The sequence below is a fragment of the Tenrec ecaudatus genome, chromosome 3 (genome assembly GCF_050624435.1).
Source record: "Tenrec ecaudatus isolate mTenEca1 chromosome 3, mTenEca1.hap1, whole genome shotgun sequence".
NCBI lineage: Eukaryota > Metazoa > Chordata > Mammalia > Afrosoricida > Tenrecidae > Tenrec > Tenrec ecaudatus.
Window position 1 is genome coordinate 167,456,714 of NC_134532.1, and position 25,446 is coordinate 167,482,159.

General features: G+C 49.9%; 2 protein-coding genes across 7 annotated transcripts in view; one reads left to right on the forward strand and one right to left on the reverse strand.

Annotated features, from left to right (window-relative positions):
* The window catches only part of AASDH (aminoadipate-semialdehyde dehydrogenase), a 32,025-nt gene extending 28,085 nt beyond the window's left edge, over positions 1–3,940 (forward strand). For 3 of the 6 annotated variants that reach the window (XM_075544279.1, XM_075544278.1, XM_075544280.1), the window contains exons 13-15: positions 985–1,107; positions 1,705–1,775; positions 3,069–3,940. In XM_075544279.1, coding sequence (XP_075400394.1) covers positions 985–1,107; positions 1,705–1,775; positions 3,069–3,446 — 572 coding nt within the window. In that variant the 3' untranslated portion in view covers positions 3,447–3,940. Of the gene's footprint in view, positions 1–984; positions 1,108–1,704; positions 1,837–3,068 lie in introns of all 6 variants that reach the window. The other 3 variants (XM_075544282.1, XM_075544281.1, XM_075544283.1) reach the window with 3 other exon arrangements.
* Positions 3,941–6,801: 2,861 nt separating this feature from the next.
* CRACD (capping protein inhibiting regulator of actin dynamics) overlaps positions 6,802–25,446 on the reverse strand; it is a 154,753-nt gene continuing 136,108 nt past the window's right edge. The window contains exons 7-10 of the mRNA XM_075544285.1: positions 22,328–25,118; positions 13,843–14,033; positions 12,928–13,090; positions 6,802–9,460 (exon numbers count right to left, since the gene is read on the reverse strand). Of these exons, the coding sequence (XP_075400400.1) occupies positions 9,300–9,460; positions 12,928–13,090; positions 13,843–14,033; positions 22,328–25,118 (3,306 nt within the window). The 3' untranslated portion in view covers positions 6,802–9,299. The remainder of the gene's footprint in view (positions 9,461–12,927; positions 13,091–13,842; positions 14,034–22,327; positions 25,119–25,446) is intronic.

Genomic DNA, 25,446 nt, shown 5'->3' on the forward strand with positions numbered 1-25,446 from the left:
AACTGTTGCGATGTTGAACAAAGCTTAGAAGGACAGCACTATGGGAAAAACTCAAGTGGATGTGTGATTTTCTTGTTGCTAAAAAGGTGAAATATCGATTGATGACAAACCTCATTCTGGATGTCTGTCAAATGTTGACTGGTAGTACATTTGGAGTTCATTCCGCCAGGTCAGACTGTTGAGCTTCTGTTTAGAGGTTCTGAAAGATTCCATAACAGTATATGACAAAAATGGCTTGATTTGTGGCAGACAGGGATTGGTTTTGCCACCATGACAATGCACCTGCTCATGCAGCCATCTCAGTGTGCCAGTTTTGGGCAAACAACCAGCAGGTCTCTCTTGCCCCATGCATATTACTCACCTGACTCCAATCATGTGGCTTTTTGTTTCCGTGAACTGAAGCGGACATGAAAGGACAGTGGTTTGACAGTGTAGAAGAGGTGACGAAAAAAAGAGGGGGGTGGTATCAGCCATCCAAACATGAGTTTGAAAAGTGTTTCCAAGAATGGAATCGCAGATTTGACAATGTTATTCTTTGTTATAACAAATGAATACTTTGAAAGTGACACGGTGGTTTTGTAAAAAAAATTAAATACATAGCTTTGAAAAAATTCTGGGTATTTTTGAGTATCCCCTCATATGCACGGTTAGGCCTGTTTTCAAGTTGTTTATAATCCTGGAAAGTGAGATCCAGTGTGTAATCAAGGAGTGGGAGATCATTTTATGTTCATATGAGATAATGTGCATTAGAATGATAAAAGTTTTGCAAAATGAGCAGAACACGAGACCAAGATACGTATTCAGAATAATCTCTCGTGTCAAAAGAGGAAATGTTACAGTTTTTAAGTGGTTGTCCCTTTGTCTACCGATTCTTTGCAGTGGGCATGTGTTACTTTCATAGGAAACATTAAAAATTATGCTACACAGAGTCTGTGGATTTGTTAACGATCAGCCCCGAGCAGTCGCTTGCTCTCTCTCTTGCAGAAGAAGGCCTGCATCTGGAAGCTGAAGTGTGGCGGCACTCTGTTTTCTTCTCCTTGTTTGAGCCCGAGCCCACACCACCTCTATTTTGCTACCCTGGGAGGGCTGTTAGTGGCTATAAATCCTGTAAGTATCCAATAACAAGGACTGATTTCACTACCTGTCCTTTCTTTAGTGAGCTGTTGTGATTTATTGCTCGAGTTCAGGAGGTTTGAAGGAGCTTTCAGTTAGATGTGGAGGCCCTCCGTCCTGCAGATCCATCCTTCATGTGTTTAGCTGCTCACCTAGAGATACGTGTGACACATCCACGAGTCAGGGTGACTCCATGGCAGTTAGTACAGGTACTGTCAGATGAGTCCCAGGGGACCAGAGCTCATGACATGAAATTTAGAGAGAAAAGCTGAATCAATGGGCACATCATTTCTTTTATTTCTATATTGGCAGAAGTTAAAAAATGCATATTAAGAACTTTATCTTCATCCTAAAGACAGATCTAGTGTTATCTGCTTACTTGTTTTATTGCACGTTTTTATCCAAGCACTTTCTGCTAGCACTGGGTCATTGTACCGTGAGCACTAGCTTCACTGGTAACGTCCACATGCCGTCATAGTGCGTTCTGGTGCTTCTACTCTGCCACTGGACGATGCAGGTGTTCGTTGTACAACGGGCACTGGATTTAGCAGAATGATTTCACAGGCTGTGAATTGCTTTTTACTCCGACAGGTCACTGGAGACAGAATTTGGAAACATTTCTGTGGAAAGCCTCTCTTCTCTTCTCCGCGGTGCTGCCTACAGTATGTGTGCATTGGCTGTGTAGATGGGGAGTTACTCTGCTTTACTCACTTGGGAGAACAGGTGAACTTGGCTCCTATTTGCATGTCAACTACCAGTGAACATTTCAGCCTCAGCAGTCTGTTTCCATCAAATCGTTCTTTGACCAGGCCACGTGTTTCTGCATTCTCAATGCTTTAGCTGCTCTAAAAGACCCTCATCCAAGGATCGACACACTTCTTTCATCACCCTCATCTTTGACTTTTCAAAATACATTTAGTCAATTGTAATTTAACTCTGTCGAGGTCATGAAAATTTAAAGACACCATTACTGTGTGATAATAAAACCAAAAGCTGTTGTGTAGCCAAAATCCCCCTATTTGAGCTCTGGTTCCTCAGTTTAGGGCTGGCAGGGCACTTTCCCTCTGGGCTAGTCTAGATTTTACCTTGGAGCTGGGACATCGCCACCACTTTGAAAACCCTCAGCGCACGTCCTGTGCTGGGACTGACTTCATGGATGGGCGCGCACTGGCCCCCCCCCCCCCCAGCACGTCTGTTGTGCTCAGTGGGGTTGCTTTTGTATTCTGCAGTCACCCCTGAGAGCCTGGACAGAGCCTTTCCCTCTGCATGCCAATCTGTCCTGAAGCCATTCATTAGAATCACTTTTCACCATGACACTCCTGAGGAGTGAGACATGCAAATGCAGTCGCAGTGCCTCCCGCTTGAAGGGTGAGCCTGAGAGACTGCTGCTCGGTTTCCGCATTCCGTGATGTTGCTGCAGGCGTACCTTTGTAAACACGATCTTACTCGGTGGCTTTTCTTTCTTATGACTGTATTTCAAAATTTTTGCCAACAGGTTTGTTCATAGTAGTTTCATAATAAACACTTTATTTTCAGGGCAGACACACAACTCAGCATTGAATTTGTCCAAAGCTCTTACTTAAACAGGGCACACAGTGCTGTACTTCCTTCTCCCCAAATCAAGGGCATAGATCCAGTTTTAAAGGGACATCAGAGTCAGTGAGCGGGGTCCTCTTTGGGCATCGGAAATTCCTAGAATGAACTCCTGAATGGTTCAAAACCAGTTTACTTTGTGACAATCCATAAGAACAAATCATAGAATTATTAATTCTTCAGTGACTTTTGCTCTGGATTGTACCATTGGGGCAGAAGTGAACTGTGTGCTGGTTGCTTTCAGGAAATGCCACTGTTTTTCTCTATGCAGTCACTATTTAAATGCCTACGTTGCTTACCTTTGGGGGGAAATGGATAAAGTCAGATGAATGACATCTCCTTGCTTGCATCACCCCTTCCAGGTTTGGCAGTTCTCTACCGGTGCACCAATCTTCTCATCCCCGTGTACCTCGGCATCAGAACAAGAGATATTTTTTGGTTCTCACGATTGCTTTATCTACTGTTGTAACATGAAAGGGCAACTCCAGTGGAAATTTCAAGTGACTTCAAGGGTGTACGCAACACCATTTACTTTTCAGGACCACCGTTCTAGTGCCCAGACGCTGCTGGCAGCAGCATCTACCGATGGGAAGCTGTGGGTCTTGGAATCAAAGAGTGGACAACTGCAAAGTGTATATGAACTCCCTGGCGAAGCCTTCTCTTCCCCTGTGGTCTGGGAATCAATGCTTGTTATTGGGTGTAGAAATAATTATGTTTATTGTCTGGATTTAGTGGGGTAGCAATGAAAAATTATCAGGTGTAGTGCTTACTGGTTATATAACATGTCTAAAAAGATTATTTTACAATTTTAGAGCTATGCAGAGAGGCTTACATTAAATGTTTTATTTTTGTTAAATGTATACTATATTTTATTGGAGGGCAACTAAATTTTGCTTCTTCTGGGAACTTCATATGAGCTGTTAAAAATGAGTTATTTAGAGAATGAACTATATCAATTTATTTCCTAACTTTTTAAAATTTAGGCTGTCGATAATCTAATTTTCTAACTGAAAAAGATAAAGTCATCTTTTTAAAAGCTCCTTGCAGGGAAGCAAAAGGTCAGAAGGTGTGTAATGGATGAAAAGCTTTATCATGTGATGTTACTGGTTACACTGAGATCCACTACAAAAGGTTTTCAAACTTAAGAACTGTTTATTGAATTGGGCTCCTCATTTGCACTTTGACGTGAACGTGGTGCCAATATAGAATTAAATAAAATATTTATACTTTCCAAGTTGATGTATCTCCCTCCTTTCCTCGGTTTTTAATATCTGAAGCTTGCTGGCAAGTCTAACTGTTTCTCATTGTATTAGATTTGGTGCCGGAGCATCTTTGTCTCACTGACTGGGGGGTAACACAATAAAAACTAGGAAAGAGAAAACACAACTCTCCAAAGAAGGATGATTTTTCTGAAAGTTTAGTTGCGGCTTCATTTATCCTATGACACTTGGCCTGTGCTTGCATTTGCCTGGTATCACGTCTCCTTCATAAGCCCTTTGACACGAGGGGGCGTGAGAGTGTGTCACACTGTAGCTCCAGTGACCCCTACCTTCTGGTGGTCTGCCCTTTATGCAGCCCCTTTCCCTTCCATCTGGGTTTGGCCTATGATTTGCTTTAACCAATAGGGTGGGGGTGGGGTGGAGGGGGCATTGATTGCCACTCCCAAGTCTAAGTACGCCCTAAGAAGTCCTGACAATAACTACTTCGGTGATCTTTGATAAGCCCTGGTTGTAAATTTGGCCACCTGCTGGAGCGGCCATGTACTGAAAGCCGCTGAGACTACAGAGAACTGAAGCAACCCAGTTGACAGTGACAAGCAAGGCCCTGCACATACGGCTCGTTGAACCATTCCCATCCACCTCCAGCTGCGCAAGCCATCTAGTTCCTGGGGTGCCAGGCATCTAGTTCCTGACCCACAGGATCATAAACCACAAAGCGGTGCTGAATGGAAACCAGAGTCTTGGGCTAGTACTCAGTTTGAGGTAGTGTGAGCCCAAAGTTCACCAAAACCAGCTGTCTTCTCCCTATCATTTCAAAAGTTCAGGACACAGCCCTAAATGACTAGTTATCTGACATGTTGCATCCATGACAATAATGAAAATACCAAGTTATTTGGCACATTAACAGTGTACATCAAACAGCAAGGAGTGAGGCGAGAGTAACTGGCGGTATCAAGGTAGCCACCCTCCACTTCATGATCTCATCCTTCACCTTTGCCTAAGAGCCTGCTCTTTGAAAGCTAATCATGTCCCTCAGTGAGAAGTGGGTGTTGTACATGAAAACCAGTGTCTTGGTTTTCCTTACAATTTCTTATCTCCAGCCAATTAAAGGTGGCTATTGTCTTCCCTGTTGAGGTAGTTAGTTTATTGTGCCAACATGGCCAATAAACACGTGAAGTTAATTGAAGGGTGGAGGGATAAGTGGCTCCGTGAGCCTCGCCTTTCTAGTTCTCAGGTCTCTTGATTTCTGATGGTCGGACCAGGGTGCAGCTGCCTTAGCCAGTTCCCTGTTTCAGCTGGCAAGGCTCACTTCCTGCAAGCCGTCCCTGAGGCGAAGGTGCATGGACCTACCCAGATGCAGCCTTGGGTGCTGCAGCAGCCGTGCGGAGACCCCTGCCAGCGCTGAAATGCTTACACGTTCACTGATTTGGCTTTCCTCCTGCAGTCGGCATCATGTTTTGTGAGATGGAGGAGGACTTTGTGGATTGGTGTCAGATAAATGGGCTAAAGTTTGACTTGTGGGCTTGGGCAGCACTGGGTTGGGATGTTTTCTTGATGTGCACTTTATATAAAACTCTTATACATGAGTTTCTGTGGATTTGTTTCTCTAAAGTACCCAGACTAACACACCTGTCGAAGCTGGTGTGCAGGGGCTGCAAACAGCAGGCTGTTGGTGTGTTAGGCTGCCCTAAGGGGCATCGGAGACAGCCCTTTTCTTCTTAATGTTTCTGACCTTGCTAACCTGTTGTCCCCAGTCCAGACTCAAGACTGGAATGCGACATGCTTGTGGCTAAGTCATTATGTCCATGTGTACCAAGCTTCAAAACACGGAGCATGTGATTTGAGGCCTTAAGCAGGGCTAAGATCCAGTTCCCAGGGTGCCAGCCAGGAGGCTAGAGTTCCAATAAGTGGGACTTTACCAAGTTTAATGTTGATGAATTTGAAGACACGGGGACTGAGAAGGGCCTCATTCCAGATGGTTGTAGAGTCAAATACATCCCCAACCACCGCCCGCTGGACAAGTGGTGAGCCCTGCACTCACGAAGGCCTGGGAAGCACAGTGTCCTGTTGACCCATGCCCACCAATCAATTGAACTTCCTGACTCCAACCAACCAACCAACCAACCAAGCCAAAATCAAAGCTGGAGCTGCTTAGGAGTTTAACCGCTACTTCTCTTGGTATAAGGAGCCCGCGGCACTAGGGCTAAGGTCCACGGGTTGGGCTGCTGACTGCACAGATGGCAGTTGAAACCCACCAGATGCTCTTCCCGAGAAAGACGCGGCTATCTGCGGTGGTAACGATTCACAGCCTCAGGAACCCTGAAGGAGGTCTATTGTGTCCCAGAGTTGGAAGTGACTTGATGGTAGTGGATGGGTTTTCAAGGCTGTGACATTTCGGAACCAGATCACCAGACCTTTCTTCCTCCGTACCTTCGGATAGGTTTGACCCATACCAGGCTTTTCATTACAGTTGAGCACTTAACCAGCAGGCCTCCCCAGGGGTCACCAGTTCCAACTTAGGGTCAGCTTAAACATTTTATTTGCCCCTGATCATTACTTTTCTTTTTAAAAAAATCCAAAAAAAACCTCCAGTGAAAAGTAAAGGTCCCACATACGGTATTTTAGCCAACAACGCACCCACGTAAATAGCATATACAACGCATAGTACATGCACATGATCTTAAAACCAACCCACAAACAAGCCCCAAACCCGCTACTGTTTGTATGGTCTGTTTTTTAATACAGTAATGCCTAGAACTTTGTCTTGTTCAACAAAAACTATAAATACAAGTGCTTGTAGAGAGTCATTGCAATTAATAAAAAGTTCACAAAAAGCAAACTCCACCAGTGCTGAAGATCTTGTGGGTATTTTTTATTGAAAGATCTTTTTCCTTCAATAATGGACACTTTACATGAAAACTTTATACAACCAAAAGTCTCAAAATAATATTAAAATCACACTAAGGAATTTTCATTTTAAGTCTCTACTTAATGTTGGTAAAAAATATTGCAAGACACTTGTAACTAGTGTTTCTGCTTTAAACTAAGCACAAGAGACAATGAACACATACTATAAATTTGCAAATAACTGACTAAAATGATAATTTAATAGTAATGAATCATGTCTGTAAGAAACAATTGCACTTGAAAATTAAAAATAAAGACCCCCTCTAATTTTATATATGTCTATGAACAGAGGTTAACCATCTATAACCTCGCCAGAAGCATATTTAGATTTAAATTTTAAAAGAGTTAAGCTTGTGTTTACCATAGCAATCATTCATTTAAAAAGAAAAGAACTGTTGAATTTTTGTATATGGTTTTACATTACATAATTCCCCCCAGGATGTTGAACAGAAGAGGCTGGAACATAACTAAAGTAAAATAACACTTCATTGGTATTTAGTGCAAATTTGGGGTGACCTTGTTCGTGAAATGTTAGATGTGGACCCTTAGAAGTTGTGGAAATGAGAACTGAGACGCTCCTTTCTGCGGTGCACTCATTTTAAAAGGACTTTGATGTAAAAAATTGTAGCTAAACTATTCCCCCTGTGTTGTATGCCGGTACAGAGATGACTGTCGACCAGACTTTGTGAATGATTTAATTCCCAGACTCTTTTTCTGCCATGACTGTGTAGGCACCAAAGTTTACACAGGATGTAAGACAAAGTCTTCCATGGCTCTCAGTAGGACAGGCCTCATGAAAACATGTGTCATTAGGGAGGAAACCCAGGGAAACTGAGGCCGACCCACAGATTTAGAAATGAGCACGAGTGTGAAAAACGCGCAGTGGAATAGGAATTGCTCTCCACAGTCAAACATAAAACAAAGCAAAGTTAAAGTTGCATTCATTCCTAACAGTCTGACGGTCTGGTGAACATACTAGTACGTCCAACTTGCAAGGGTGCAATACCAGCTGCTACTGCGAGGCGGAGCTGTCTGTTCCCAGAAATGAAATGCTTTCTGTGGCCAATAGCTTTGCTCTCCTCCTTCCTTCAGGGCAAATGAGAGACTCCAACATTGCATACTGCGTAGGCACAAAGGAAAGTGATGACGGAGGAAAGAAGCCGGCAGAGGATATATTTTGGGGTCAGCAACTAAGAAAAGAGGAATATGCCAGCCCCGTGAATTAGAAAGTTAGCACCAGCAAACTGTGGGTTTGTTGGCCTGATTATTTCATGGGAAGGCAATATAGGGAAACAAAGAGTGAATGTAGATGTCTTTCAAGCTGCCCAATCCCCTCTCTCTACGCTCAGTAACAAGGCTACTGGAAACTCCTGAGATGCTTACCGCAGGGAGCGGGGTGAATGTTCTAAGGTAGAAATACTGCTGAATAGCTGGACCCAATTATGAAAAACCCAAGTAGGGCTAAGAGAAAAACACATAACTGAAAGCTTCCTGCAGGCAGTCCTTGGTACAGAGGACTCCACATCGTGCATGCGGAGCTTCTAGCCAAGCTCCCCGAAGACCTCTGGGCACTCTCCAGAGTCCCAGCCTGTCAACAGCCCCTCCACACAGCTTATAGTAAATTCCCGAGGTGAGGGCTGAGACCAGGATCCACCTGAACAATCTCTATATTCCTGGCCCCGGCCTCACAGGGTCAGATTCAGAAGGTTTGGGGTGAAGTCTGGTCACCTGAAGAACCACTACACTAGAAGGAACAAGAACTGAGAGCTGAGACACACAATTTCCTTTCTTGGAGATGGTAACAAACAACGCCCCCGGAACCAGGTGGGGCAATTGGTGGATGAGTGAGTACTGGGGACAAGTGAAAGGGACTAAGCCAAGGAAGCCCCCAGGGGTGCAGCCTTAGGAGCCGGGACGGTTTCTCCCTGTGTTCACGAGAGCAGGCCTTCCTGTCTCCATCTAGATGTGGTCCTGTCAGCGTTAACTGAGGAAAGGGCAGAAATCCTCACCCAGGTGGTAGGTAAACATTTGGGATTCAAAACAAAACATAAAACAAAACACGCGTGCGTGCCTGCGCAACAAAAGCTCAGAGTCGAGAATCAAAACACCATTACAAAGATTGGCAGGCATCCACTGTCGGGTGGGGAAGGGCGGGGGAATGGGCATGGCAGGCTCATGTCAGGAGTTTGTGGCTCATGGGGTAGTTAGGGGTCCTTTGAATGGGACCTTCTCTTAGAACTTGGAGGAGCTCAAGGCACCAAGACCCAGGGTTGTGCAAATCCACTCTCGCTACTGAAGGCCGCCAGTTCAGTTTCTCAATGTTATTCTAGAGCCAATGAGACATGCGTCTTTTTTCTAACTCGCTCCTCCACCCCCCCACCCCCCCTCATCTAAAAAAATAAATAAAATAAAAGGGCAAGAAAGGAGCCAAAATCAGGCCTCAGGAACAGACGAAGAGCCCCTCTTTTACTTAATAATCTGCGGGCAGTCGCTCCAGGCCTTGGCTTTCCGCTTGGCCAAAGCCAACCAGGCTGGCTCTGTGGACACGGGGGCAGCGTCCGGCGTGGAGAACCTCTTCGGGACTTCTTTCACCAGCGGCGAGTGGGGAGTGGAATCCGAGATCTCCACTGGATTTGGTTTTGAAAGAGAAGGAGAAAAGAATTAAGTCAGAATTGTCTGAAATGATATTTTAAAAATGATGTCAGGGTGTACCAGACGTTTATTTGGTTCAGACAGGAAAATTCAACGAAACACAGAGAGGGAAGTTTCCGGGCCCTCGGGTGTGAGAATATCCTAGTTTCAGATGTAGGAGCAGAAAGCTAAGTGATAACACTGTTGCCTATAGAGTAACAGCTCATTCTGATTTCTGAGACTTCTTGGGAACTTCATGCTCTGTATACAGAACCGATACCTGCAAAATACGGAGGAGCTATCTGGTTACTTTAGCCACAAAGGAAGTCAGCTCAACTCAGCACTTGGAACCTAGCTGGCTGATGTCGTCCAAAGTTCCTTGACCAACCACAGCCCCTCTGACGGTGCCAGCTCTCCTGACTTTCAATCTTTTCTTTAAGCTTCCCCTTGGCATACCTATTGGTTTCTGTACTAGACCTGTTGTTGTTAACTGCTGTTGGTTCTTGACTCATGGGGACCCCGCATGATGGAATGCCATGCTTCCCAGACCTGGACCCTCCTCATGATTGACTGGTTGCATATTTGATCCATAGGGTTTTCACTGGCTGATTTCCAGAATCTGTTCACCAGGCCTTTCTATCTAGTCCATCTTAGTCTGGAAGCTCTGCTGAGACCTGTTCAACATCACAGCAACTTGCAAGCCTCTACTCACAGATGAGTAGTGGCAGGCCTTGAAGTGCATTGGCTGGGGATCGAACCTATGTCCTCTGCAGGGAAATTAGGAGTGCTATCAGGGAACCACCACCTTAGATGAGAGCTCGTGTCTTATCTTTGGGCCATAGTCAGCACCTTTGGCAATGAGCTACACCTAACCCATCTTCAGAAAATGCTGATTGACAGAAAAGGCAAATACTTCATCAAAGCCCCAAACCAAACCCACTGCTGGCCTGGGTCAACTCCGACACATACTGATCCACCAGTACAGAGTAGAATGGCTCCAAATGTAAATCTTTAAGGAAACAGAGAGCCACCTGCTAATCTATTGCATCCCGAAGGAGCAGCTCCTCTTCAGAGTACAGAGTCTCTTTGTTAACCTGGAGACATCTGGGCTGTAGCAACATGAAAATGTTTATTATACAACATTAAAGGGAAAGCCAGCGGCACAGTGATAAAGATATTTGCATCCTTTAAATAATGTATTTTTCAAGTCGAGAATTTTGACTTGGTTTCCACTCTACCCCTTCATTTCCTTAGCATCCTCTTCAGTCTTGTGCCTCCAGTCCTTTCATTAACTCCATAGCACCTGGCGAGCCACTTGCTTGGGGCATTTGTAAAGTTGTGAGCTCTTTGTCTTCACCCCTGGTCTGGGAGACGGGAATTTGCCTTTGCTCTGGCCTGGGTCCCAGTCGTTCCTATGATTCTACACAATTCCCCCCTGCCCCCCCCCCGTTTCTCATTTTCTTCTTTATTTTTTTGTTTTAAATCATTTTATCGGGGCTCCTATAACTCTCATCACAATCCATCCATCCATCCATTGTGTCAAGCACATTTGTACATTTGTTGCCATCCTCATTCTCAAAACATTTGCCTTCTACTTGAGTTCTTCATTGTTCCCCCTCCTTCCCTGCTTCCCCCTCCCTCATGGACCCTTGATGATTTATAAATTAATATTATCTTGTCATATCTGTACAATTTTTGTGTTGACATCTCACCGCCTTGGGGTATGTTTTCGCAGTCGGTGGCATGGAACGGATTTGGATTCACGGTGGCATCATGTGAATCAGAGCGGGGCTGTGCCCATGGGGTTTTCAGAAGTAGATTGCTAGGTCTCTCCCCCAGCAGCAATCTTAACAGAAACAGATCGCCAGGCTGCTTCTTCTTATTTTTCAGAATTTAGCAGTTGAGCACAACTGTTTCTGCCACCTAGTGTGTAACTCAAACCCTCAGTGCCACCGAGTAGATTCCATCCCTACGAGACAGGGTAGAACTTTCCCGATGGGTTGTTGAGGTTGTAACTCTTTAAGAGAGAAGATGGCAAACTGGGTGCAGAAGCAATGTGGTAAAGAGTGGATGGTGCCCGGCTACCAAAAGATACAGGTCTCAAAGTTAAACAAGCAGTCATCTAGCAGGGAAGCAATTAAGCCCACATGGAAGAAGCACATCACACAGCCTGTGTGATCATGAGGTGTCGATGGGATCAGGTATCAGAAGATCTAAAGCAACTATATCGATGCAAACAAGGAGAGTTGGAGTGCAGACCCAAAGCCCATCTGTCGACAATTAGCTATCCCCCACAGAAGGGGTACATGGAAGGGAGGAGTCAACCAGGGTGCAGTATAGCACCAACGAAATGCACATCCTTCCTCTAGTTCCTGAATGCTTCCTCCACCCCCACTACCAGGACCCAGGTCTACTGTACAAATCTGGCTAGACTGGAAAACATATATTGGTACAGATAAGAGCTCTCATCACATGGAATCCATGACAGGCAAACCCCTCAGGAACAGTAGTGGGAGGAGCGATATCATGAGAGCAGGGGGATGGTCAGGGAGGGGGAAGGGGGACAGAGAAAAAAGGAGAGCAGAAAGTCTCACTTTTCTCCGTCAGGATGGCTGATTTCAAACTGCTAAACTTGTGATTAGCAACCTAATGCTTAGCCCACTAACAAATGATACTAATTGAGTATTTTTTTAGGTACTCTATTTATATATGTACTGCCTGACAACCAGGCTTATCTGAATAAAACGTGGAACTGGATGGGAAAGGAGGAGAGCTACCTGCCAATAGTATTCCTAAGCTGTCAGACTGGGGCTTAATAGTTCATCTTTGGAAAATATTTCGGGTGCTCTGCTTGTTACAGCGCCTGTTGGATGCATGGTGCTGTCCAGAGTGCTCTCCCATCTCAGTTGTGCAGAGCTGGAAAAGATTCTTTTTATAAATAATCCAGGTGTGTTGTCAAATTTGGCTTTTGATATATCTTTAAATTTCATTTTTAATTTTTGTACCACTAAAGGGTTAGGTACTCTCAGGTTGGCCTCTGACTTACGCTGGCTTCCTACACAACAGAACAGAATGCTGCCCGGTCCTGTGCCATTCCCCATGGTCCTTTGGGCACAGGACCAGGCATTTCAGGGGCGATTGGTCTATCGGGATTTCAGGGGCGATTTTCAGAAGTACAACTCCAAGTCTTTCCTCCTGGTTCATCTTAGTCTGGAGGCTCTGCTGAAAGAAACCTGCAACATCGTACCAACTTGCACCCTCCATGGACAGATGGACAGAGGCTGTGCCTGAGGCGCTGTGGGCCAGGAACTGAACTGGGGTCGCCTGGGGTGGAAACGGAGAATTCTACCTCTGAACCACCCGAGCTTCATGGATGTATTGGACATTAAAGAGTAGACAAGAGAGTGTCCTTTGAGAGAGAGAGCTGCGGCTGTCCCCACCTAGGAATGGCCCTGCAGCCTACCTGTCACCGATGTAGGAAGAGTGCTGGCCTTTTTCAGCTGCTCTCTGCGCTCCAGCCGTGACACTGCCGTCTCGGCGGGCTTCATCTCTTCTGCTGCCGGGGCTGCGGACCTGTGCAGAGGACCAGCTCTGCCGGTGCTTTCAGGCTGAGAGCTGGCACTGACCTGGGGGCACAGAGAACGCTCATGAAGCAGGCTCTCCGAGGAGGACACAGATCTCAGGGTTGCTGCCTGCCAGCCCCTTCCACTCTGCTCCCTCCCAACGGGGGCTTGGGCTGCATTAGGAGCAATGGGTGCCACATGGAACCGAACCACAAAGCCAGGGCCACAGAGGAAGGCTCCCCATTGCCTCTCAACTCACTGCTCCAATAGAACCACTTTCGGATTTCTGATAGAACCGTGCGCACGTGACCTGCTGCTCTGGAGTGAGCCTGATATCGGGGCGCCGTGCACAATGGAATCAAGCGCTACCGGGTCCTGTGCCATCATCCCCAGGGCCAGCTGTGGGCTGGGCGGTTCTGATCCACAAGATTTTCCTCGGCTGATTTTCAGATGACAGCCAGAATGCTCCTTAGAGGCAAGGGCGGTGAGACTTTGTCTAGCATACTTAGGACGTGGTGTCAGGAGAGACCAGTGTCCGCAGAAGGGCATCCTGCTTGGTAAAGTACAGGGGTGGTGTAAAGAGGAAGGCCCTTCAGGAGCTGGATGGACACGGCTGCCACCACGGGCTCACGGGCAGGGTCAATCGCGAGGCTGGCGCAGGCCGGGGGGGGGGGGGTCGTTCTGATGTGCAGGGGTGGCTATGAGTTGGAACGCACATGGCGGCACCAAGCCCCCAGTGCTCTCCATCACTCGAGGAAGAAACACCCCGCAGGAAGGCAACGGCCAAACAACAGGGCGCACGGGAAGCCACTCACGCCGTCCTTGGAGAGCTTCTCTGCCTGCCTGGCTTCCCGGGCTTGCTTCTTCTCCTCCCGCGTGGCTTGCTGCTCCCGGAAGCCCTTCTGCTTCTGCAGCGCCAGTGTGATCCACAGGGGCTGCGCGGCCTCGGCTCTCTCCGTGAGCTTGGAGCCATCTAAAGAGTGTCTGCTCAGCAGCAGCGGCTTCTCTGCGGGGAAAAGACACCAGCAGGCTTGCAGCGAGACTCGAGACTCCTTGCTGCTCCCTGAGCTCAGACTAAGGGACCAAGTCCCCGAGACCAAGGGAGGGGCCCCTGCCTTGCTCTCAGCTCAGGACACAATCACCTCCCGGGGCCTTCCTGATACACACGCCCCAAGTCGCTCCGCTGGGAGGGAAGGAAACATTCACTTAACGGGCACATTGATTTCCCTTCTCCTGCAATGGAAGAAGCCACTGCACTTTGCAAGGACAAATCACAGCTCCAGCGTCCTAAATCTCAGGCCTCCGGGAGGGGTTATTACTGGAAGCGCTCTTTTGAAAATTCGGGGTTTGTTTGTTTTTAAGATTTACCTTAGCGATAGGAAAGTAAAACTGAGGTGGACTGGGAGTCCTGAGTGACAAACAAGTTCATCTCTAACAAAGAACACATAAATAAGATTTATTCTGCGCCACGGACACTTCCCCCACTGCTCTAAGCAGCGTCCTGCGTTGAGCCCCAGAGGGCAAGAGGGAAAGGGCGTGCCGCTCTGCCCATGCGGGGCTGCAGAGGGCCCCAGGGCTCGGAGGAGCCAGTGGAAACCCATGCCCTCTTTGACACAGGTGGGAAGCTGGGCCCACAGCAGCCCAGTGATGTGTCCAGGCTCACCCAGATTTAGCACATGGGCTGACGCTCGAGCCCACCACATTTTGTGACTTCCAGTCTGTGTTTTCTTGTGGCTGATTCTTGCCTTGGGCGTCGGGGACAAGAACCGTTGCCAGGCGGCTGGCACTAAAGGTTGAGTCACCGGGCTCCGGAAGGGAGCTGGCCTACCACCCACTGCTGCTGAGTTGGTTCCAACTCTCAGAAGCAGGTTTGACTGTATGTGCCCTGGAGAAGTGGCTTCCCTTCACCACGTTATTGTCTCTCTGTAACATGCAAGGCCTGGTGCTGTGGCTGCTATCTGATGGGCTACGAACCGCAGTGTCGGCAGTCTGAAACCACCAGGAAAAAGTCGTGGCTTTCTATGCCTATAAAGAGTGCCCGACTCGGAAGCCCACGGGGGCAGCGCTAGCCTGTCCTACAGGGTGCGGAGTTGCAGTGAACTCAGTGGCAGCGAGTGCTTGGGTTTTTAACTCGGGAATCATTACCAGAGGAGGAAAACATGTGGAACAGCTTCCCAAATGCGGATGACAAACAGACCCACTGGGCCCCCTGAAATGGGGGAGCCCCAACCCAATCCTACTGCCCTGTGATCACAGGTAAACCTGGAACAGAAACTATTCCCTGAAGCCAGCTTCAAACGAAACAAAGTTTAGCCCAAACATGCGTAGAGAATTTTGCCATGAACAGGATTATCTGTATGAGATCAAAATGACAGTCGCCCTACGGCACGGATGGAAGTTCAGGGTGCAGTGGGTCGAAGTGCTGGAACGATACTGGGAGAGAAGGCGAGAACCGGCCACAAGGTAAAGGGAGTAACGGAGGTCCCTGGACGCCGCGTGCAGGTGGGCTGAATGGAAGACAGGTTCCGTGTGGCTTATTTTCAGACACACACGAGAAGTGAAGCTGACAGTGGCCGATGCCTCATTAGGCTGTGGGCAGAAGAGGGATCCTGTGGATGCAGATGCCCCGGTTCCCTTTTCGTCTTCCCACAGACTCATGAGGTATGTTACAGCACTGTCAGGTTAAGCGTGGGGCTGCTCCTGCAAGGTCGGCAGTTTGAAACTCCCAGCCGCCCCAAAGGAGAAAGATGGGGCTTTCTACTCCTGTAAAGAGTTATAGTCTTGGACACTCACAGGGGCAGTTCTACTCAGTCGTACAGGGGGGAGGTGAATCGACATCAACTTGATGGTAGTGAGTTTGTTTGTTTACAACAACCAGTTGTCCTGCTGACAACTTGGACAGGATGTTCATCATAAGGTCAGTGCCTGTAAGGTCTCATGGACTAAGCCCCTAACTGATGAAAGGCATTGGAAACAAGAGCTCTCTGTCCACCTTTGCATGTCCTTGGTGTGAATGCAGCACCCTGAAAGGATGAGCAAGATTCTCCCAGCAGTGCGACCGTCACACGTGTAAGCGGTGCAACAGGTCCGAGTGGGGCTGGGCTCAGTCAACGTGGAAAGTACGTTCACACAGGATTCCTGTTCGAGGCCTGGCCCAGGATGCCCGAGAGTTCTGTCACAAAATCACCCGTGGCACACATTCTCCCATTCCATCGCGGATCCCCAGCCAAGGTCTGACTGAGGAGGTGGCTGAAGCAGCCCCTCAGGGCCACAGGAAACTCGGGGTGGAGGCTACCGCAGGCAGAGCAGAAAGTTTCTTTGGGAAAGACGGCTGGATTACGCCGTGTTTCTACACCCCTCCCTCCAGAGGATCAAATTATTCCCCCCCCCCAACTATGTACTGCAAATCCTAACCCTCTACACCCACGGAGAAAGAGCTCTGGGTGTGAAGTGCCTGAGCACTCGCTCGGCTGCTAATCCAAAGTGGGCAGTTCGCATCTACCAGCTGCTCCGTGGGGCACAGACGGGGCAGAGCCTGCTCCTCAAACGATGGCATCCGGGACTCCCGATGGCGCAGCTCGACTCTGCGGTGGAACTCACTGCATGCGAGGGGTGGGGATTAGTACACCGCTGGATGTAACGCCATCTGGGGGAAAGGTTGTCTTTGCTAATGAGGCCAAGGCCAGGTCTTAAACAGCTCATCACCTTGAGATATGGTAAGATCCCGAAGAGTAGATAAGGCACAGAAGCAAGTAATGACCAACTGGGGAAAGGCAGATGCCAGGTGAAGGAGGTCTCTAAGGGAGGCCAACAGAGCATTTGAGAAACAAAGACAAGGATACCCCCCACCCCCCGAGTGGCCACGGAGCCTCCCCGAGAGCCAGCTGCCTAAACTTGAAGAGCTTCATTTCCTGTTCATGAAAGCCACCCAGTTCTGCTCTAGCAGCACCACGAGATTCAGAGGGCGGGAAGGCGAGCTAAGTCCAGACAGACCACTCTGATGGCCTATGTCCTCTGGAGCATGGAAAAGCCCGAAGGCAAGCGGCCGAGGCGGGCTGCAGTCCTGATGGAAGCGAGGAGGCGCTAGGTCTGGGGCAACTGCGGTCTCCTAGAGCTGGACGGGCAAAGGTGGCTCCGGCCCGGGAGGGCAGCCAGGACTGAAGTCCGTTCCAACCCACAGCAACTCTATGACCCACACAGCAAAACGCGGCCCTCTTGGGCCAGCCTCACAATTGTTCCCAGGCGTGAGCCCAGTGTGGCAGTCACGGTGTCACTGCACCTCCTTGAGGCCCTTGCTCTCTTTTCCCTGCTCCTCCGCTTTACCAAGCATGACGGCCTGTTCTCCAGGGACTGCTCTCTCCTGACATTATGTCCAGAGTATGTAAGACGAAGTATTGACAGCGGTACTTCTTGGAAGGCGGGTTTGTCCGTCCTTTTAGCAGTCCACGGACTTGTAATACTCTTTGCCAGCACCGCAATTCAAAGAATCGATTTTTAATTCTTCTTTCTCCTTTATTCATTGTCCAACGTTCACATTCCACGTCTTCCTCTGAATCTGGTCTCAACTTTTGGGAGCTCCCCGTCAATGGACTGCTGCAGTCTTTATTGATCTTCAGCAACATTTCACTTGTATGTGATATCAATGATATTGTTCTATAATTTGAGCATTCTATTGGGTCATCTTTCTTTGAATGGGAACAAACACGGATCTCTTCCAATCAGTTGGCCAGGTAGCTGTCTTCCAAATTTCCCGGCAGAGATCGGTGAGTGTTCCCGGTGCTTCATTAACTGGTTGAAAGATTCCAATTGATACTCATCAATTCCTGGCGCCTTGTTTGTGGATAATGCTTTTAGCACACCTTCTGTGGATTCTTATTCATATGCTACCTCCAGAAATGGTGGAATGTTACGTAGTGTTTTGGTTTTTTGGGGGGGTTACAGTAATTTAATTCTTTCTATTTTCTTTTGATGCTTCTTGTATCATTCAGTGTTTTGCCCATAATCTTTCAATATCATAGTTCAAGACTTCAATTTTTCTTGAGTTCTTTCCCTTTAAGATAGGCTGAGTGTGTTCTTCCCTCTTGTTTGCCTAATTCTAGGTCTTTGCACATCTCATTATAATATGTTACTTCGCCTTCCTGAGCTCCACTTTGAAGTTTTCTATTCAGCTCCTCAACGTCTTTATTTCTTCCCTCTGCCTTAGCTACTCTACGACGAAGAGCAAGTGTCAAAGTCTCTTCTGACATCCCCCCTCCATTTCTTTCTTTCCTGTCTTTTGAATGACCTTTTGATTTTTTCATGAATGTTGATGGTCTTGATGTTGTCTTCCCACAGCTCATCAGGTCTTCTGTCATTAATGTTCAATGCAGCAAATCTGTTCCTGAAGTTCAGGTGAGATAGATTCAAGGTCGTATTTTGGCTTTCATGGACTTGTACATATGAGCAACTGATGGTCTGTTCCAGTCAGCTCCTGGCTGGGTTTAGCTGCTGATATTGAGCCTCCCCATCATCTCTCCCTACAGATGGAATCAACTTTCTTTCTGGGTGTTCCATCTGGAGAAGCCCATGTATAGAGTTGCCATTTGTGTTGGTGAAAAAGGTATTTTCTATGAACAAGGCATTGGTCTTGTAAAATTCATGTGATCTCCAGCTTCATTTCTGTCACTAAGTTCACACTTTCCAGCTACACGTCCTTCCTCTGTCTCCCACTTTTGCATTCCATATGTCAATAATTATCAATGCACCTTGACCGAATGTTTGCTGTTAGGTGCTCTCAAGTCAGTTTCGACTCTGTCCATAACAGAGCAGAGCATGGCCAGTCCTGCACCGCCCTCACAGCTGTTGTGTTTGAGCCCATGGTTGCAGTCACTGTGTGCATCTACGATATCCCCTGAATATGTGAGACAAAGTCTTGCCACCCTCACTTATAAGCAGCTTTCTGGCTGTCCTTCTTCTAAGACAGATTTGCTTTTCTTCTGGAAGTTTCCAGATACTCTATCTTAGAAGGGTGCAATAAGACAAAATCAACTCCACGATACTTCTCAATTGTCACTACTTTTGGCAGTGGTTGGTGGCTCAATGGTAGAATTTTTGCCTTCCTTGTGGGACACTTGGGTTTGATTCCCAGCCAATGCACCTCATGGGCAGCTGCCACTCATCTGGCGTGAAGGTGGTTGCTCTCATGGTGAACAAGTTTCAGGCGAGGTTCCAGACCAAGACAGACAAAGAGGAACATTGTGGTCGTCTACTTCTGAAAATCTGTTAGCAATGGCGAGGTCTCTGGATGACACAATTGATCATCGGGGCAATGCACGAGTGGGCAGCACGTCGCTCCAATGTGTGTGGCAAGGCCTTGAGCCAGGACTGGGCAGAGAGCAGTTCATCACATCAAGTCCCAGCTCTCAAAGATCAATTCTCTCAGAAAAGCCAACTTCCCGAGTCTCCCCACACTACGTAGGTAGGAATGTTAGAACGAGAGCACACCCTACAGTGGAGGTGTTTGAGGTGCGAACACACGAGGGGGATTGTTACTGCTGATATTTTGATTTCCACTGGACAGGCTCTGAGTTAATGCCCTCCTTGTGGCTGCTATCAGGGCCACGGGAATGGGACGGGTGTGTGTATGTGCGTGCACGCCTGCCTACATACATGCCCAGCGAGTCATTGGAGTGAATGGAACTCTGACTCAGCGATGACCCTATGGGACAGGGTAGAACTGCTCCTATGGGTTTTGAGACGGTGACTCCTTATGGGGTGGAAAGTGCCGTCGTTTTCCTGAGGAGCTGCTGCTGATTTCCCATGGCTGCCCTGGCCGTGAGCAGCTCAGCAGATTACCCAGTGTGCCATCAGGACCTCCTCTAGGGACAGCGCCCTGAATATGGGCTTCCCGCCTCCTTGCTTCTGGTTGTTGAAGCCACGCCTTTGGTGTTCCTGCTACAGCAGCACTAGCTCACTGGCCCAGGGAGCTGATGGACCCGTCACATTTACCATGTGATGCCTGACAAAACGGGCAAAGGGCTTACAGGAATTCCTGCAAACAAGCCCTGGATTTCGTACATTACAAACAGAAAAGTGGTAGCGCTGACATGGTCTCAGGCCCAGTGTTAGCTCTCTGCCTGCTGCTTTAGAAGAAATCAGCTGGATGGAAACGTTGGGAAAGAAAAGAAGAGAGAAAGAGAAAAGTGAGTGAGAGGATTTGCACTGTGCATTTCTAGCCACTGCTGTTAGCAGTGAACTTCATCCACCATCTAAGAGGCTCTCCAGTGGTTATTAGCTAACAACGATGGCTCTATGGATACACCCTGACAGGTAATGGGAGGTTCCCTTTGTATTCTCATGGGGAGTTTGGCCAAAGTTGGTTAGCCTTGGTCTACAGCCATCAGACAGCAAAGTCTCAATGAAAGAGCTTTAGAGGTAAAACGCAGCTGAAGGGCAGGCACACTTTGTTCTCTCAGGCTTAAACTAAACAAAGAAAAACTCATGTTGGCCCAGAACTCGGATACTAGGGGTGATGGCTGGGGTTATGTCCACTGGACACTCTTGGGTAGGAGTGGGACTCAACCTAGCATTTGTGTTGGAGTCTGATGACACCTTGGTGTCATACGCCTTTCTGTATAAGAAAGAAGAGACTGAGCGGAGTCGAATCCATTTTGACCCCTCAACTTCTGCCAGAGCTGGAGCTGCTCCCAGGAGCCACCAGTGGAGTACCGATGGTGGATTCATCAGGTCAACTTTGGACCTCGGCATCTACCAGCCTGTACCCCTTGCTCTCTCTGCTTTGCCAACCTGGTCTGGCTCCTCCGGCTCCTGTTGTGTCACCTGCCAAGCCCAGGGACCGTTAGTAGACTACAGGTAGCGGCAGATTCATCTGGCTGACTTCGCATCTCTGCATCCACCGTCCTCGCTCCCTGCTACATCATCCTGCTTCCTGCTCATCACTTCTGCGAGTAGTCACCAGAAGGCTGACTTGAGCCAGACTGGACTGACCTATTTCTACAAAGGTACAAGCCATTTCTGGATCAAAATCTTTCTGTATACAACATCTCCAAGTGACAGTGGTTTTGATACTCTAGAGAATCCCAACCTAATACACTTAGAATGAAGAAGAAGCTTAGCAAATCATATCTGGTTGGGAAATTATCAGCAGCCAAGAGGCTCCCTTTAAGAGAACCCAGAGCAGAAGAGTTAGCTGTTTAAGGAGCAAGGAAGGGGATATGAATACAAACAGAGAGAGGGCTTTCAGGATACCGCGAAAGCTAAAGATACAAAAGCAATTTTAAGACTTAAAATGGGCCTCTTGTCCAGCAGGACAGAGAACCCTGAGGAGAAGTGATCTGGAAATTGCTGATCAAAAAAAAATCTATCTAGAAAACCAAACAAGGCAGGGGAACATTTCAAAAGATTAACAGCGTCTTCCAGAAGGTAACAAAACAAGCACTCCCCAAGAAAGTTCTTGTCCTGCAAAAATCCCCTTCATGCCCAGACAATGCCAACAAACGCGCACACGGTCCCTCCCTAGAATCACCTCAGAGGATCTCCTTTCCTCAAGAAACAGGAAGAACTTCCTTGGCTTTGCTGCTGTGATTACTCAGTCGCCTAGGGCTCTTCTTAGGAATCCCAGGGCCAGCTGCAAGGAAAGCAGGCATGCAAACCGCCTGCCTATTATGGGAGGGTTGCAAGCAGGTGGGGTGGGGCCAGTGGTGGGGAAGAGAGACCTGAAACATTTGAAGAACATTTGACATGAACCTGAGACATCAACTTTGCGTCCTCTTAGGTTCATGCCAAATACTTTAGGAGAGTGTTTGAGGAGTGGAGCCCAGGAACATGCCTGATGTCTCTTAACCTCTCATTTTGGGGCTGCCACTCCTTCTAGACCCCAGAACTCTGCACTGGTCTTGGAGACTCTGGTCTTGCTCGCCACTGCACATCCCTCTTGCAATGGTACATGGCATAGAGAAGATGGAATGAAGGCTATGAACCACTGGTTGGGATAGGTGTTGGCACCTGTAACGTTTGCCTTGTGTTAATAATTTCAGTGGCACTGACAAGTGTGAGTGGGCTGCAGCAGCCTGTGGCAGCTGGGGCAGTGATTCTAAAGAATCAATAGAGAAGCCGAGTATCACTCTGGCTCTTGAGCGAGGGTTTTGGGGGGAATGGCAAAGAGGGTGGGCCTCTAGTTCAGGAAGGTGCTCCCAATAGCAGCTCCACTGGTTACTTTGGACTTGGGGCCTTTCTGGCTTTGGAAGTGACTTTGACCACGAGCTGGACAGGATGGTACCATTCCCGGACCCACACGCATACCTTTCCTCCCAGCCTCGGGCGTTTGGGAAAGTTTCTCTTGGCCGGCCGTGGGCAGAGCTGGGGAAGAGGGCTTCTTCCTCTGTGGAACCTCTTCTTCCTCACCCCTCTTCTGCCCCTTCCTTTCCCCGGGGGGTGGTGTCAAGGGTGTCCGGGTGTCGTGGCTCTCCTGGGCCTTCTCCCTGGGCTCCGGGTCAGGCTTGGCTGCCCGTCGGGCCAACAGCTCCACCAAGTAGGGCCTGCTTAGTTTGGAGAGTGGGGAGGACGGTGGGGTCTGGCTAGTGGGCTTGGGAGCCAGAGCTGGTTTCTGCAGCAATAGCATTTTGTTTGCTACCTTGTTGTGATCTGCACCTGGGCTCTGGCCGTTGGATGGTAGGGGTCCAGGCAGGGCCGCAGGTGGGCAGTGTTGAGAAAGGGGTTCTGCAGAGTCCTTTCGGGTGGCCAGGGTCTGCTTCCTTTCTTGGGCAAGGGGTGAGCCATGCTTGAGAGCCACACCTTCTGTCCCGGTCTCTCCACTTGGGCTCGTGCCCTCTGGGGCGGGCGGGCCCCCATCAGCACTGTCCCCGGAGCAGCTGTGCTTCTTCTTCTTCTTCTGTTCCGTCAGCTGGTCACAGTGAAAGCGCAAGGAGTAGTTGGTCCTCCTCAGCTTTATTCCAAAGGGCGAAGCTTTTTCCTCCCCTCCGGTGGCCCCGGTGTGGTCTGACTTCCTGGTGCCACTTGGGGACTGGCTTTCGGAAGTGCTCAAGGGCTCTGTCTGGGTCACGGCTCGCTGTGGAGGGGAAGGGAGGCTCGGAACCAGGAACGATGGAAGGTCTTTGGCAAACTTGCATCCCTCAGTGGTGTCCGTGGGCTCTTGGGGCACCCCCCCTTTCTCAGGGCTCTTCCGGGGCTCAGGAGCCTCCACGGGGGTGGTGGGGGTGGGCGGGGGCTCGGTCTCTTCGGTGGGACGTGGGCCCGATCTCCTGCGACCACCTTCTGCTGCTTCTGCATTCTGTTTGGCGGTTTCCGGGCCGCCCTCGGAGAACTTCTGCCAGGCGGGCATGATGGAGAACTTGGCATTGGCCGGAGGGGTCTTCCGGAGGTTTCCTTGGGAATCACTCCGGCCCCTGGGAGGGGGCTCCTCACCGGGCCTCAGCTCGCTCTCGGCATTCTTCAGGATTCTGGACCGAATGGAAGCCCACTCGGCCAGTGCTGTGCTGCTGCTGGACGCATCCTGTGGGGGCCTGGCCTTCCCGCCACCCGCCCGGGGGTCGCCGGGGGCTCGGGGTGGGCTCTCCCCAGCGGGGAGCTCGACAGGCTGCTTTTCCTCAGACAAGCCCAGCAGAGACTTGCAGGCTGTGTCCTGGATCTGGCTCAGGTTCACAGCCGGGCCGCAGAGCTGCGCCCCCGTGACCAGGATGGCCGTGTGGGGGATGCTCAGGGCCGAGGGCAGTGCCGGAGGGGCTGAGCTGGTTTGCTGGGCCTTAGGCTCAAGGGATGTGGGCACAAGTCCCGCGTCCTTCCCCGGAGTCACTGGGCTCAGGTTGACTTTGGGGAAGAGGATTTGCTTCCCCCCAGAGGACACCTGGAAGGTGTAGGGCCTGGGCATGGTCTGCCTCTCGTCCACTTCTCGCCACCTGAGCTCCTCCACCTTCTGCTCAGCTTCGGGGGTGACCATTTCCTGCTGCTCCATGAGAGCAGGCCTTTCTTCCGTGTGCCCCTCTCCGGTCGGGGCCACTTCCAGCTTAGGTTCCTCCCTGGTTTCCGGACACGCGTGGTGGTCGTCTCCAGGAGTGTGTGCGCGCCCCCGCTTGCCCTGCAGCTTCGTGGCTGGCTGCGGCCCCGGGCCGGGCTCCTTGGGGCCTGCTCTGGGCTTTCTGAGCCTCGCGTTGTCCTGTCCTCCGCGCTGGTCTTCATCTTGTCTCTGTGGGGCGTCCTGGGGCTTCTTCTCGGCTTCTGTCCTCCTCTGCGCTTCCAGGTCCGCCTGCTGCCGGAGCTCTTCCTGCCGCCTGGCCTCCTCCTGCCTCTCCAGCTCCTCCTGCCTTCGCTGCTCTGCAGCCCGTCTGTCTTCCTCCTCTTGCAGCCGCCGTCTCTGCCGCTGCTCCACCTCCTCCTCTTCCTCCCGCTTCCTCTGCGCCTCCTCCCGCTTCCTCTGCTCCTCCTCCTCCTGCAGCCTCTGCGCCTCCAGCTGCTCCTGCCTTCGCTGCTCGGCCTCTTCTTCCGCCCGCTTCCTCTGCGCCTCCCGCTCCTGCAGCTTCCTCTCCTCTTCCAGAAGCTTCTCAGCCTCCTGCCTTCTGAGCTCGGCCCCGCACCGCTCCTCTTCCTCCCGCCTTCTCTGCGCCTCCAGCCACAGGGCCTCGTCTTCGTTCGGCCGCCGCCGCTGCTCCTCTGCCTCCGGGAGTTCCTTGTCAGCGCTCTCCCTGTTCTCAGCGCCTGGGCCACCCAGCTCGGCCCTCCGTGGCCTCTCCAGCTGCCTGGTCCTCGCCGCTACCTCCTCCGGCGCGAGTCCTGGCTCCTTCCGCTCTCCCGGCTCCCCGGCCTCCTCCTCCAGCAGCCTCCTCTCCAGGGCCTGCAGCCTCTGCTCCTCCAGGCGCCGCCTCTCTGCGGCCTCGGCCTTTTGCCGTTTGCACTTGGCCTCAAGCTCTTGCCAGTATTCTTCCTGGCGTCTTTTTTCTTCCTCAGAATCCAGCGGCTCTGGTTCCTCTTCCAGCGGCTCTGGTTCCTCTTCCAGCCACATGTGCTTGTCTTCCCCGGGGTGGCCGTTCTGGTCCAGGGGCGGCTGCCTCTCCAGGCCTGCGTGCTCATTCTGTCCATCCTAACATTGGAAAGGCAAAACAGGATTAGCGCTTTCATTCCCCACCCCAGGCAACCTTCACGGAGCCTATGGGACAGGGTAGAACTGCCCCCTTGAGGTCCCGAGACTGTAACTCTTTATGGGCGTAGAAGGCCCCGTCTTTCTCCAGCGCAGCACAGCTGGTGGATTTGAACTGCTGACCGTGCGGTGAGCAGTCCCAGTTTACCCTACAGTCACCACTTGGCTCCTTGCTAAGCCAGGGCCAAGGAAAGGTGAGCCACCTGGCTGCTGCCAATCAAACCCAGTATCTGGATTCCCCCTCAGGGCAGCCTCTCCCACTGCGGTCCAG